We start from the raw sequence: 14,225 nt of genomic DNA, 5'->3' as shown, positions 1-14,225 counted from the left end.
AAATTTGTATTTCTTGAAACAGGAATAAAGTTATTATATTAATTTCTCTTTCAGATGAAATGAAGACATTTGCAGGACAACAGATTGAACCCCTTTTTCAGTTTTCATGGCTTATAGTATTTATTACAATGCTACTGTGTGGAAGTGTTGGCTTACTGTTTGCTTTTACGGTTGACCCAAATCTTGGAATAGCAGTGTCATTGAGCTTCCTGGCTCTCTTATATATTTTCTTCAGTAAGTCTTTACTTTTTCAAAAATGGAAAAAGTATCAAAACTAATTGTTTTAATGTAAAACATTATTTGTATCTATCTCTTAAAACCTATATGTGAATTTCATAATTGGATGAAAAAATTGATCTTTTTTACTATTTTTTAAGTTGGCCCAGAGGAACATTGTTCACAGCATGGCTAGAGTACCTTTAAAAACTAGGTGCTTGTTAATATTGAAGCAGGAATTACTCTTATACATGTTAATTAATGACCCATTTTTGTCTTTTCTGAAGAGAAAACTTCATAGGCATCACTAGCATGCTCTTAAGCATTTTGACAATCACTATAATTTTTACTTTCTAAAACCAGAGTAAGAAAAAAATATAAGGACTGGGGATGTAGCTCAATGGTAGAGTACTTGCCTGGTGTGTATAAGGCAAGAGTTTGATTTCCAGCACTGAAAAACAAAATCTCTGGTCTTGGGGTGCCATTCATTACAAGAAAGGAAATAGATTCACCTTTGGAGGAACTGGCAGCTTCAACACTTGGAAACTATGATAAACTCAAAGTTGTTTACATTTGAATTTGAACTGTGAGCATATCTCTGTTTAAGACATTATCTTTCTGATTGTAATTCTTAGGTCATATTTCAGTCACATCTTTCGGTTTTTTCACACATCTTCTGTTTGTTGGGGGGTTGGTGTTAATTGAGGAATTCTTTGAGGAGTAGTTAGGAAATACTATTGTGCCATAAAATGTTAAGGAAGCTTAGCTGTTGTTACTTCATAATTGACTATTTGGTGAAAAGAAAGCACCTCACTAATGGTTGTTTTCAATACTTTTTAAAAACTGTGCATTTCAGTTGTCATTTATTTTGGTGGACGAAGGGAAGGAGAGAGGTGGAATTGGGCCTGGGTCCTCAGTACCAGATTGGCAAGACACATTGGGTATTTGGAACTCCTCTTCAAATTGATGTTTGTAAACCCACCTGAACTGCCAGAGCAAACTACGAAAGCTTTACCTGTGAGGTAGGTCAGTCCCTTTGACAGAGTAACTTTTATTAGATAAGGCAAAAAAAATTTAAAAAGTTAAAAAAAATTTGCTTAATAAAGTTTATAATGCTCAGTACCTTGAACCTTTTATATGAACAAAGTGAAAACATAAACATTTCCTGGTCAAATGCATTTAGGAAATTTACTTTACAGTCTCTCTCTCCCTCTCGCTCTCTCTCTCTATATGTGTGTGTGTGTGTGTGTGTATTTGTTGTTGTTGTTGTTGTAAATGGAAACAATATCTTTATTTTCTTTATATGGTGCTGAGGATCAAACCCAGTGCCTCACACGTGCTAGGCAAGTGCTCTACCACTGAGCTACAACCCCATATTAAATCATTTTTCCATAAAGAAGCCTGTTTAACTTTGCCCACATATTATTTGTGCATAAACCTTTTCCTCCCTTGTCACACCTTATTCTTTGGTGCACTCTGAAGAGAGCATTAGATTGAGGATGGAGTCCTGGTGTCAAGAGCTCCAGTTTGGAGACCCAATACCTTCTTCAATGAATGTGTGACCTCAGGAAACCCAGCTTGCTTCTCTGAGAGGCTCTTTCCTCATCTGTCTAAAATTATTATATCAAATAGGAAATTTATGAGAAAATTGAAAAAAATTTAAGCCAAGGAATAGGGGAAAGATATAGGGCTCCTGATGAAAATAAAATGACAAAGAAGGGAGAAAAAAGGTTATAAAATTAAAAGAAATTCAATAAGAATTAGGAAAAAAAAGGAAGGGAAGGAGGTATGGGTATAGGAAGGAAGTAGAATGAATGGGACATTATTACCCTATGTGCGTATGTGATCACATAACTGTTCTAATTCTACACCATGTACAACAGAATAAGTTATACTCCATTTATGCATGATGTGTCAAGATGCATTCTCTTGTCATGTATAACTAATTAAACAAATTTAAAAAATTAAGGAAAGAATTAAAAGTGTATTTAAGGATTAAGAATTTTTTTATTTTGGGGGGTGTACCAGGGATTGAGCTCAGGAGCGCTCAACCACTGAGCCACATCCTCAGCCCTATTTGTATTTTATTTAAAGACAGGGACTCACAGAGTTGTCTAACACCTTGCTTTTGCTGAGGTTGGCTTTGAACTCACTATTCTCCTGTCTCAGCCTCCTGAGTTTCTGGGAATTCAGGTGTGCACCACCAAGCCCAGCTAGGGATTAAGGATTTTTAAAGATAAAATATGTGTAATTTGAAGATGAAAATAAAAAGACCAAATCAAATGAAATATCCATACTTTGAATATGAGGGCGAAAAATAAAAGTAAAAGCTTACAAGAGCAATGAGATCTCTGTGTCCTTGGGTAAATTCAACCAACCATGGTTTAAAACTGAAAATGTACAGACTTTTTTCTTGTCATTATTCCCTAAACGGTATAATAATCATTTGCAAATCATTTGCATTACATTGAGTATTTCACATAATTTAGAGATGATTTAAAGTATGTGAAAGGATGTGTATAGGTTATATGAAAATAGTGCTATGCCATTTTATAAAAGGGATCTGAGCTAGTTCTGGAACAGTCCCCACAAGTACTGAAGAACTACTGTAGCTAGCAGGTTGGATCAAGTATTAAGAAAAAAGTTAAGAAATGAGAAGTTTAAGGGGCTGGGGATGTGGCTCAATCGGTAGCGTGCTCGCCTGGCATGCGTGCGGCCTGGGTTCGATCCTCAGCACCACATACAAAAACAAAGATGTTATGTCCGCCGAAAACTAAAAAAATAAAATGAAAATTCTCTCTCTCTTAAAAAAAAAAAAAGAAAAGAAATGAGAAGTTTAAAAAGAAAAAGATCAAAGGAAGACCCAACAATAGAATAAAATACATGGGTAATTATTTTTATAGAAAACAAGAAAAACACTTTAATGAGAATATTTTTTAAACTTTGAACAATTAAAATAATATCACTAAAGACCATACAGTATAGTATAATGTGATCCTAAATTATATTTTGAAAGCAATGCTTATTTACTGGATTGAGATGAGGGTTTAATTTAGAGATGGAAGGAGAGCAAGGAACTAATATAGAAATAATTATTCAGAAACTCAAGATGCAAATAATTCAGTTATTTTGAAGAGCAATTATGAAAAGAATGTTTTATAACTATTTCTAAATCCTTGTTAGATGTCAAAGCTATAAATAAAATGAGATGCTTGAAAACCTTGAGTTTTCAAGTGGGTTCAAAATACTTAATGACTCTAAGGAATATTTTTTTTTGTTCCAATCTCTTCTGTTGGTATTAGAAAGCTTGCTTTGTGCAACTCTTTTGGCTGTATTCTCACATGGAGAACAGTGAGCTCTGCTCAGGTGTCTGATATTCTTTGTCCAATCTCTGTCATTGCTGTTTCCCCTCTGCCCTTGAGTTACTTTATGTAACTCTCCTACGTTTAGCATTTATTCTGCCCCTCCATAGAGAAGTATGTAAAATATTGAAAGCAGAAGATACCTACTTACAGGTTATTCCCTCTTCAGAATTTTAAAAGCAATATTTTGAAAGGAACATTTAAAAAAAAAAAGTAAAGGATGTAGAGCTTGACGTGTGTTAAAGTTCATTGTTGGGGGCTGGGATTGTGGCTCAGCAGTAGAGCACTCGCCTAGCACGGGCGGGTCCCAGGCTCGATCTTCTTCACCACATAAAAATAAAGGCATTGTGTTGTGTCCATCTACACCTAAAAAAAGAAATATTTTTTTTAAAAAGTTCATTTTTGCTTTAGACAGCTGAATCATGTTTTGTTTGATCTTTTCCCCAGGTTTTTGTTTACAGATTACAATAGGCTGTCCAGTGTAGGTGGAGAAACTTCTTTGGCTGAGATGATTGCAACCCTCTCAGATGCTTGTGAAAGAGAGTTTGGCTTTTTGGCAACCAGGCTTTTTCGAGTATTCAAGACTGAAGATGCTCAGGGTAGGATTCCATTCCTTCTTCTGTATTCATGTCTAGAGCATTAAGATGGATGAATGTTCAGTTTATTTTCATGAAAACATGAATTGAACATCAGAATCATCCATGCTGTGACTGTAATGATTAGGGTTTTTCTAGATACTTGATATGTTAATAATTGTTAAAACCATTTGTTGTATTACAGGTAAAAAGAAATGGAAAAAAACATGTTGTCTCCCATCTTTTGTCATCTTCCTTTTTATCTTTGGCTGCATTATTGCTGGGATCACTCTGCTGGCCATATTCAGAGTTGACCCAAAACACATGACAGTGAATGCTGTCCTCATATCAATTGCATCTATAGTGGGGCTGGCTTTTGTGCTTAACTGCCGTACATGGTGGCAAGTATTGGACTCTCTGCTGAATTCTCAAAGAAAACGCCTTCATAATGCTGCCTCCAAAATGCACAAATTGAAAAGTGAAGGATTCATGAAAGTAAGCACTCATTTAATATTAGAAAAAATTGTAACATGAATATGCTACTCCTACCATGATCATTTGGGCTTTAGGGAGTATGATCTTCAAATGTTAAGGTGTTGCATTTAGTGTGTTTATTTATTCAAGACTATTTTCTTAAAGCAGTTTTAAGGTTTACAGGTAAATGAAGAGGAAAATTCAGATACTCCATTTGCCCCTCACCCCCTGCATATGCACCATCTCTTCTATCACTGTCATCCCCATCCGGTGATACATTTGTTAAAACTGATGAACCTACGTAGACCCATCATAATCACCCTGTTTGTAGTTTACATTAGGGTTTACTCTTGGTTTTGTACATTCTATGGATTTGGACAAATATACAAATATACTTATACAGAGTATTTCCATTGTCAATAAAAGCCTTTGCAATCCACCTGTATCTCTCTGTCCACCTAACACTGGCAACCACTGATCTCTATACTGTCTCTGTGGTTGTGCCTTTTCCAGAATGTCATATCAATGGTATCATACAGTACAGAGCCTCTTCAGATTGGCTTTTGTCACTTAGTAATGTGTATTTATGTGCCCTCCATATCTTTTTGTGGCTTGGAAGCACGTCGTCTTTTAGCACTGAATAATATTCCATTGCCCAGATGTACCACAGTTGATTTATTCATTCATCTATTGAAAGACATCTTTTTTGCTTCAAATTTTAGCAGTTAAGAGTAAAGCTGCTATAAATATCTGTGTGCACATTTTTGGGTAGAAATGTCTCAGCTTCTTTGGGTAAATACCAAGGAACATGATCACTGGATGACAAGAGTGTGTTTAATTTTGTTAAAAACCACCAAATTGTCTTCTAAAGTGGTTATGCCATTTTGCATTCCCATTAGCAATGAATGAACTTCCCATTGTTCCACATCCTTGTCATCATCTGGTATAACCAGTCTTGTGGATTTTGACCCTTCTGGTAGGTGTTTAGTGGCATATCATTATTTGAATTTGCATTTCCCTGATGACATATGTTGTGTAGCTTCTTTTCATGTGCTTATTTTGCCATCTGTAAATATTTGATAAAGTGTCTGTTGTGGTCTTCAGGATAAGACGTAACCAAAACCTATCCAGAACATTCCTTGCTTTGAAGTCTTTGAAGTCCCTTCTATCTTCTGTATCATTGCTGTCTTTAATTTCACACATGCACATGCAGACACATAACTACACATGCATACATAGAAATATGTGCACAACTATACACGCATACAATATCCAGCCACACATATGCACAACCACACACACACACACACACACACACACACACTAGGAGTAATGACTTCCAAAGTGCTTTTATGCTGAACCATAAACCAGACATTACTACATTTGTAGTTTTATTATATTTTCCTGTGGAAATATATATTTAGAGTGAAAAAGGTTATCACAATGGCATGTTTTTATAAAGTAGACTTTTATAGGCTATTCAAAGGACTTAGTAGATTATTCCATAGGTGTAGTTACTACTAGAGCCTAGTAATCAGATTTGTTTTAAAAAATAGCAAATTGAACCACGGAAACATAAAATAGGACCATACTTTTCCTGCTGAAAGGGACTTTCTAGAATTCTACAGCTACTTCCTTTGGCCAGAGTCAAACATGTCATTCAGACGCCAATGACAGTGTGGAAATTGGTAATCAATCAGTAAATATTTGGATTTGCATTCAAATCCAAGTCTTTGGCTTCAGAGCTGTGGCTTGGGCAAGCCAGTTGCTCACCTAGGGGGTCCTTTTCCATTTGTTCACTAGCTTGTTTCTGTGGTATGGAGATGGAGACAGTGCTCTGCAATACCACTGGGCCACAACCACAGCCCCCCACGGTTGTCCTTTTTAAGTGGCTATAGCAGCATCAACATCCTAGGGTCATTTTGAAGGTGAACTGCTCTAAGTTATGTGTATTCGCTGGGTGCACTGTAAAGTATTGGGTACAGTTTCTAGTGGGACTATAGGTGGCAGCAAGGACTGTGCCTCTCTTTCCTCCTACTGGATGACATTCTATCAGAATGTACTTTACCTTCTCATATCTTCAGTGCTTTCTGTCAATTTTGCTTTGTGCAGGTTCTGAAGTGTGAAGTGGAATTGATGGCCAAGATGGCTAAGACCATCGATAGCTTCACCCAGAATCAGACAAGGCTGGTGGTTATCATTGATGGACTCGATGCCTGTGAGCAGGACAAAGTGCTTCAGATGCTGGACACAGTATGTTTCAAGTGCCTTGAAGCTTGTCATTGTCGTCTATAGCCTGGCAGTGGGGGGATAACATGACTTCATGAAAATGTGCTTGTTATGGGAGTAGTACCGTCTTTCTCTCCTGATTTTTCCTCTGAAAACAACCATTCCTTTTTTAAAAAATATTTTTTTAGTTGTAGTTGGACACAATTCCTTTATTTTTGTTAGTATTTTTATGTGGTGCTGAGGATTGAACCCAGCGCCTTGCATGTGCCAGGTGAATGCTCTTCCGCTGAGCCACAGCCTCAGCCCCTGGAAACAACCATTCTTTATGCAGAGACATAGAAGAGTAAATGTTTCATTGTGAAGTCATTTACATAATTTTTACATAAAGGCATTTTGAGGAAAACCACAAATGTATCTCTTAAGTCTAGAGTGTGAACCCACCTTTGCTTTGCAAATAGTTATGAATAGATTCTGATATAATGTAAGGAATCTACAGAATGTGCAGGGTTTTTTTTTATTGTTGTTAAAGAGAGGCACATTGAAGACTTTCTGTAAGGTATCTTTTTTTAATATTTTTATTTCTTAGGTGTAGGTGGATACAATATCTTTATTTATTTATTTTTTTAAATTTTTATGTGGTGCTGAGGATTGATCCTAGTGCCTCACGCATGCTAGGCGAATGCTGTGCCACTGAGCCCCAGCCTCAGCCCTGGAAGGTGTCTTATAAAGAGCAGCAGTGTATGAGCAAGGGCTGGTGTACCCGATACCTCACATGTTCACAGTTATTTTTCACCTGTGTTGATCTTACCTCCTGTGTAGACTGCAGTGCTTCAATGGAGAACTGTGTTGCTTTCTTTTCAGGTTTTGTTGCTGTCAGATGTGACAAACCCAGATCAAGCCATCAGTAAAATTTGATTTCATGTAGAATACATTGTGACAAAAAAATGAATTCTGTTTTATAGTCATCAGAGGAAAGCACAGATATTGAGAAGCTATTTTATTATTTGGGGTAACTTAAACTCTCTGACACATTGTACGTTTCTTCTGCTTCAGGTCCGAGTTCTGTTTTCAAAAGGCCCTTTTATTGCCATTTTTGCAAGTGACCCACATATTATCATAAAGGCTATCAACCAGAACCTCAGTAGTGTGCTTCGCGACTCAAATATAAACGGGCACGACTATATGCGCAACATAGTTCACTTACCTGTTTTCCTTAATAGTCGTGGACTCAGCAATGCAAGGAAATATCTTGTAACTTCAACAGCAAATGGTGACATTTCATGCTCAGATACTACAGGTAAAGATCAAGCTCCTAAAGTGTTTAAAAGAGTTTTGTAGTTTTTTTTTTTTTTACCTTGAATAATAATATTAGTATTTTATACCTTTATAATACATAGAGAGCAAATGGTACTCTCTTGGTACATTCTTTCAGGGATTCAGGAAGATGCTGACAGGAGAGTTTCACAAAACAGCCTTGGGGAGATGACAAAACTTGGTAGCAGGACAGCTCTCAATAGACGGGTAAGATGCCATTTGCTTTACTAGATTTAATTAATTAATTAAATAGTCTTACAGCACTCAGGATGGAAGCCAGGTCCTTGCACGTGCCAGGCAAGCACTTCAACACTGAGTGCACCCCAAGTCCAGTTTGTTATCAGCGCTGTGTGTATTGCTGTTGTTCAGATGAGATTAAAGATACCACCTCAACCGTCTGTGGTGTTACCTGAAACTCTTCAGCTAAATGTTAGATGTGATTGCTGATTTTCTTTCCCTTGCAGTGTCTTGAGGAGTGTCTGCATCTGCATCTCTGGCAGCCCTAAATGGGAGGAGCCCTTCTCTCCCAGCACAGTCTCAGCCCAAGGGCTGACCCAGATCCTAAGCCAGTTGAATAGAAAGCTCAGAGTGAGATTTTTAAGTACACCTAATGACTTCCCCTGGTTGAGATGTTCCTATTGCCACTATAACCGTAGGGGAGAAAGGTTTGTAGTGAGAGAAAGCTCCTGGCTTTGTCTTCTAACCTGCCTTCCTCTTTCCTGAGATTTGCAGGAAGTACTTGCTCCTTTTTGGTACCCACAGTGATTCTGTGCCCTTTCCTTCTACCTTGTGTTTCTCTTCTGACACTTTGGTTGTCCCTGTCTGCCTCCATCTTGTTTATGTGGAACAGGAGTGTGTTTCATGTCTGTCTACGTATGATAAGGTAGGAAGATGTCTACCTGCAGGAATTGTGCCACTTAGGACCAGCCAACTTGATCTAGCACCTTGTCTTTTTTCTGGTTTGCTACTATTAAATTTAGATACTTGACTTTTTTTTTTTTTTAATGTGTCTGGTAATATTTTGACCATTTGATTTTATGTCTCTACCCTTCATGGTTGTGGATGGGAGTTAATATGACAAATGACATTTGATAGCACTAAATTCAGAGGGGTCTGCGATAATCTTTTGAATGTCTCCCCTGGGAGTTGGAATCTTGGTCACCTCATGGTTGCATCCACTGTTCTCTTACACCAGGACTTAGGTGAGGGACCATGCTTGTGTGAGACGGAATTTCCCCCCCACCCCCTGTAGAGTGCCTTTCATTTTTATGGAGCTCTGTGAGGAGAGTTAGAGGGCCAGTGTCTGGGAGTCCTTGGAAACAGGCGTAATTCCTTTATTTTTCTAGGCTTCCTGTAATACTGAGCCTCTATAGAGTTTGAATATAATTCTCTTTACTGGATTCTGTTTGCTGATTATCTTAAAGGCATTGAGCTTTCTCTGACTGTACAACTGTAAACTACAGTACATGTGAAGCTAAACCGTAGCATAGGATGCAGTTGTCAGTAATGCGACTCTTATCTGTGACGTTTCTCCTCAGGGGGTGGTAATAATAATGCTTAATTAGCATATCATCTTCCTCTTTGACTAAAGTGGTGCATTTTGCTGTTGCTGTAAACATATATTAACTTCTTAAAAAGCCCTGTATTCTCAGACTGGAAGTGTGGGCACAGTCTCACTGATGATATTCTGTTTCAGGACACTTACCGAAGAAGGCAGATGCAGAGGACCATCACTCGGCAGATGTCCTTTGATCTTACAAAATTGCTGGTTACTGAAGACTGGTTCAGTGATATCAGTCCCCAGACCATGAGAAGATTACTTAATATCGTATCTGTTACAGGTGAATTTTGTTTCTTACTGTCTCTGACAGATAGTAAGCTTTAAAATAAACAAAGTGGTTTCATTTGAGAAGCAAAGGCATGTGTTAGATTTATATTTTTACATTGCTGAATAACAGCTTTTTATCAAATGGATCTGGTAAGTCAGTGTTAGTTGAGATGAAAATCGGCCATTAGTTGTACACTGTTATTACTTTTCTTTTTTAGAAAAATTTATTCTAATTTTAGTTATATATGACAGTAGGATGCACTTTGATATATCATATGTAAATGGAGTATAACTTCTCATTCTTCTGTTTGTACATGATGTGGAATCCCACCGGTCTTTTATGGTAATAGGGTAATAATGACTGATCATTCTATTATTCTTTCTACCCCCATATCTCCTCTCCTACCTTCACTCCCCTGTACCTAAAGTAATTCTATTCTGCCCCCAACCCTACTCATTGTGAATTAGCATCCACCTATCAGAGAAAACACTGGCCTTTGGTTTTTTGAGATTGGCTTATTTTGCTTAGCATGATATTCTCTAGCTCCATCCATTTATAGGCAAATGACAAGATCCATTCTTTTTTAAGACTGAGTAATATTCCATCACATATATACACCACATTTTCATTATCCATTCATTTGTTGAAGGACATTTAGGGTGGTTTCATAGTTCAGCCATTGTGAGTTGAGCTGCTATAAACATTGATGTGGCTGCATCACTGAAGTATGCTGATTTTAAGTCCTTTGGGTAGAAACGAAGCATAGGATAGCTGGGTCAAATGGTGGTTCGTTCCATGCTTTCTGAGGAATCTCATACTGCTTTCCATAATGATTGCACCAATTTGCATTCACACCAGCAATTTATGAATGTACCTTTTCCCCCACATGTTCACCAACATTTACTGTTGTTTGTATTCTTGATAATTGCCATTCTGACTGGGGTGAGATGAAATCTTAGATGGTTTTAAAAATTGTTCTTTTTGTCTCTGGTTTAATTTTTCCTTGTGTATAAAGATAATTTTATGCTGATTTATGTAATTGATTATACTTATAATTTAAAATGTTGAAATTTAGATTTTATATACTGTTATGCTGTTTTTATTTTCATATAATATTTTAATAAAAGGTATTGACAACAAAATTGAGGATTATTGCCCTATGACTAAATTCTTTGCATAGAATTCTGCTCTCTGTTTTGTTAAGACTTAATTACTAATCAGCATTTGGGCAGTCATATAAATATTTGTAATTCAGTTTGTAAAGTATATCTCTTACTTTGCATGGTATTAACTGGTGGTATTGACTCTGATAGTTAAACTGCATTATATCTTATACTAAGGTTGAGGTTCATAATGTGAACTGTATTACAAGTGAAGCTATGAGGGTTGGAAGTGTAGCTCAGCAGTAGAGCACTTGCTAGCATACCCACAGCCCTGTGTTCAATCCCCAGCACAACAGAAAACAAAAAGACAAGTGAGGTTGTATCTGATATATTACAATATTTTTGATCATTAAATCCTTTTAAATGAGGTCTCAATCTCACTAGGCCATGTTTAACAATGGGACTGTTCATTATGTTACAAAAGCATTTATGTACTTGTTTAACAAATATGTAGTGAATCTGCCTTAGGCCAGTATTGGTCTAGATGTTGCAGGGAGAATGCAGTGAGCATGACAGAGTCCCTGCCCTGAGTGGAAAGACTGGAGGCTTCATGTCATGTCTCGTAAGGATAGTGCCATGAACACACGGTGGTTAAATGGCGATCATACCCCCACACACGTGGAAATCACTCCTGTGGATCCACAGATTGTTCTCCCTTTCCAAGAAGAGCTCTCCCTCCCTTCCCTTGCCTCTAGTTCCTGTTTCATTTCTCAGCAGAATTCTTTGAGAGAGTTGACTGTCCCTGGTCTCATACTATTCATCCTCTAAGCATGCTCCCATACTCTTTGCTTTTAGAACTTGAGCACAATTGCATTTTTAAGGTGGCTTCCATGTGACAAGTCCAGGGGCCAGGTCTTAGTCCTCGTTATTTGCCCCCTTCTGGCTTCCAGAGAGCTACGTGTACCGTATTTCCCTCTCTCACACTGTGGTTATCTCCCTCTCTCCTTACCTTTACATGGGACACCCTTGGCCTTGGTTAGCTCTCGGAGCTTTCTCTTCTGCCTAGAACAGCTCCTTTAGTGACCCTGTCTCATCTTGAATACCTTAGACTGTATGCCCTAGACTCTTAAATCTCTATCTTTCACCCTGTAGCTCTCCAGTTGCCCATTTGATGTCTGACACTTTATATGTGCAAAATTGAGCTTTTGATTCTTTGCCCCCATATTAATCCAGTCTTTCCCATTTGTTAATCAAAAATTTTTTAATGATCCTACTATTCCTTGTTTTTCTAGTGTTTTGAACATGAAGAAGTGATGTATTTTATCAAATGCTTTTTTAGCATGTTTATTTATTTATTTGTATTTTTTAATTTTTATTTTTATTGGTTGTTCAAAACATTACAAAGCTCTTGACATATCATATTTCATACATTAGATTCAAGTGGGTATTTATTTGTATTAATCCAACTTTTTCGCTACACCCTTGGGGGAAAAATAAAACCCTATTGTCTACCTTCAGTTTATTAAAAAATTTCCCCCTAGGGTACTGGGGCTTGAACCAGGGCCTAGGCAAGCACTCCCCCTCTGAGCTACATCCCAGTCCTCTGTTGGTTAATTCTTTACTGTTGGTCTGATTCAGAGTCTGACCACAGTCTGCCCTTATCTGATGTACTGTTGTGTCTCACCGCTGTTGATTTAATGGTTGTACCAGTCTTCTAACTGGTCCCTCCTCTTATCTTTTTCTTTCTACTGTCTAGAGATGTGGCAGTCACAGTAATTCTTATAAATTGAAACTGTCATATGTTATTTCTCTGCTTAAAACTCTGTTATGTGTCCCCATTTTCCTAAAAGTGAACTTCCGAGTCCTTACAGTTTCTTAGAAGGCCCTTTAGGATCTGTCTTTCTCTCTCCCCACAACCTCTTCTCCTCCTGTCTCTCCCTTTATCTCTTGCTGGCTTCCTTTGTTGTTCTGGAAAATGCCAGGAATGTTCCCACTTAAGGGCTTCCCACTTTTGTTTTGAAGAAATGAAAATTGTATTGATTATTCTTTAGATCTGTGCATACTGGGTTTTCTTCCTTCTTTTAAAATTTTGGTTTAATTGTCTGCTTTTCAGTGAGCTCTTCCTGCACTGTCTTACACAGAATGACCTCCCCTCATCGACCCGCCTTGCTTTATCCCTTTCCTGCTTGATTTAACTCTGTCTTCCAGTACATTCTATCGTTTAACTTTTTTTGGCCCATCTCTCCTCAGAAGAATGTAAAACACATGGCAAGGATTTTTGCTTCTCTTGTTTATTGCTGTTTCCTTAATACCCACAATATCTGCGACACACTGTTGTGAATGAATGAAAGAGACCTGAATGAAGTGAGAACTAAGTTTTACATATTTCTTAAGAAAAGCTTCCTAAGCAGAAGGAGGAACAAGTATAAAGGCCCTGAGGTAGGGCTCCAGGAATAGCTGGAGGTCACAGTGGTTGGAGTTTGGAGAGTAAAAGAGGAAAGGGGTGGAAGTGGTGTGAGAGAGGCAACCAGTGGCCTAAAATCTGTAGGAAGAACTTCAGATTATGTTTATATGTTAGACATTTGGGGACACTCTAAAGAGGCTGAAATTATCAATATCATTTAACAATTGATACGGAGATTTGCATTTTAAAAATACTGATGTTTATATATTTCAGAGTAGAAACAAAATCACATCTTAAATCTAAGAACTTCTCTAATATTAGTCTTTTTAAAAAAATATTTTTTAGTTGTGGCTGACACAATACCTTTATTTACTTATTTATTTTTTATATGGTGCTGAGGATCGAACCCAGGGCCTCGCACATGCTAGGCGAGCACTCCACCCCTGAACCACAACCCCAGCCCCATCTAATATTAGTCTTTAATGGGAAACTTTTTATACTGTTACACCAGACATATTTTTATTCTATGTTTCATCAGCTCTAACCCTGCCTGAAAATTAAAGATTTCTTGGTAAAATTTCCATTTCATAAAAGCATCGAATGCCATTTGTTTAATTGCTTAAAATTAAAAGTATTATAGTAACAAGAACTTACAGACTGAAATCTTTGTATTTTAATGGAATTTTTTATTGTTTTCATGATGAATTTTACATGTAATT

General features: G+C 37.3%; 1 protein-coding gene across 8 annotated transcripts in view; it reads left to right on the top strand.

Annotated features, from left to right (window-relative positions):
• The window catches only part of Kidins220 (kinase D interacting substrate 220), a 102,759-nt gene that overhangs the window by 42,524 nt on the left and 46,010 nt on the right, over positions 1–14,225 (top strand). For all 8 annotated transcript variants that reach the window (XM_076833964.2, XM_076833961.2, XM_076833959.2 and 5 more), the window contains exons 14-21: positions 55–234; positions 1,073–1,238; positions 4,026–4,177; positions 4,359–4,648; positions 6,740–6,880; positions 7,910–8,153; positions 8,289–8,377; positions 9,867–10,011. In XM_076833964.2, coding sequence (XP_076690079.1) covers positions 55–234; positions 1,073–1,238; positions 4,026–4,177; positions 4,359–4,648; positions 6,740–6,880; positions 7,910–8,153; positions 8,289–8,377; positions 9,867–10,011 — 1,407 coding nt within the window. The remainder of the gene's footprint in view (positions 1–54; positions 235–1,072; positions 1,239–4,025; positions 4,178–4,358; positions 4,649–6,739; positions 6,881–7,909; positions 8,154–8,288; positions 8,378–9,866; positions 10,012–14,225) is intronic.

The sequence above is a fragment of the Callospermophilus lateralis genome, chromosome 14, assembly GCF_048772815.1.
Source record: "Callospermophilus lateralis isolate mCalLat2 chromosome 14, mCalLat2.hap1, whole genome shotgun sequence".
Lineage (NCBI taxonomy): Eukaryota > Metazoa > Chordata > Mammalia > Rodentia > Sciuridae > Callospermophilus > Callospermophilus lateralis.
Note: the sequence above shows the minus strand (reverse complement) of the source record. Positions and strands in the feature narration are given on the sequence as shown.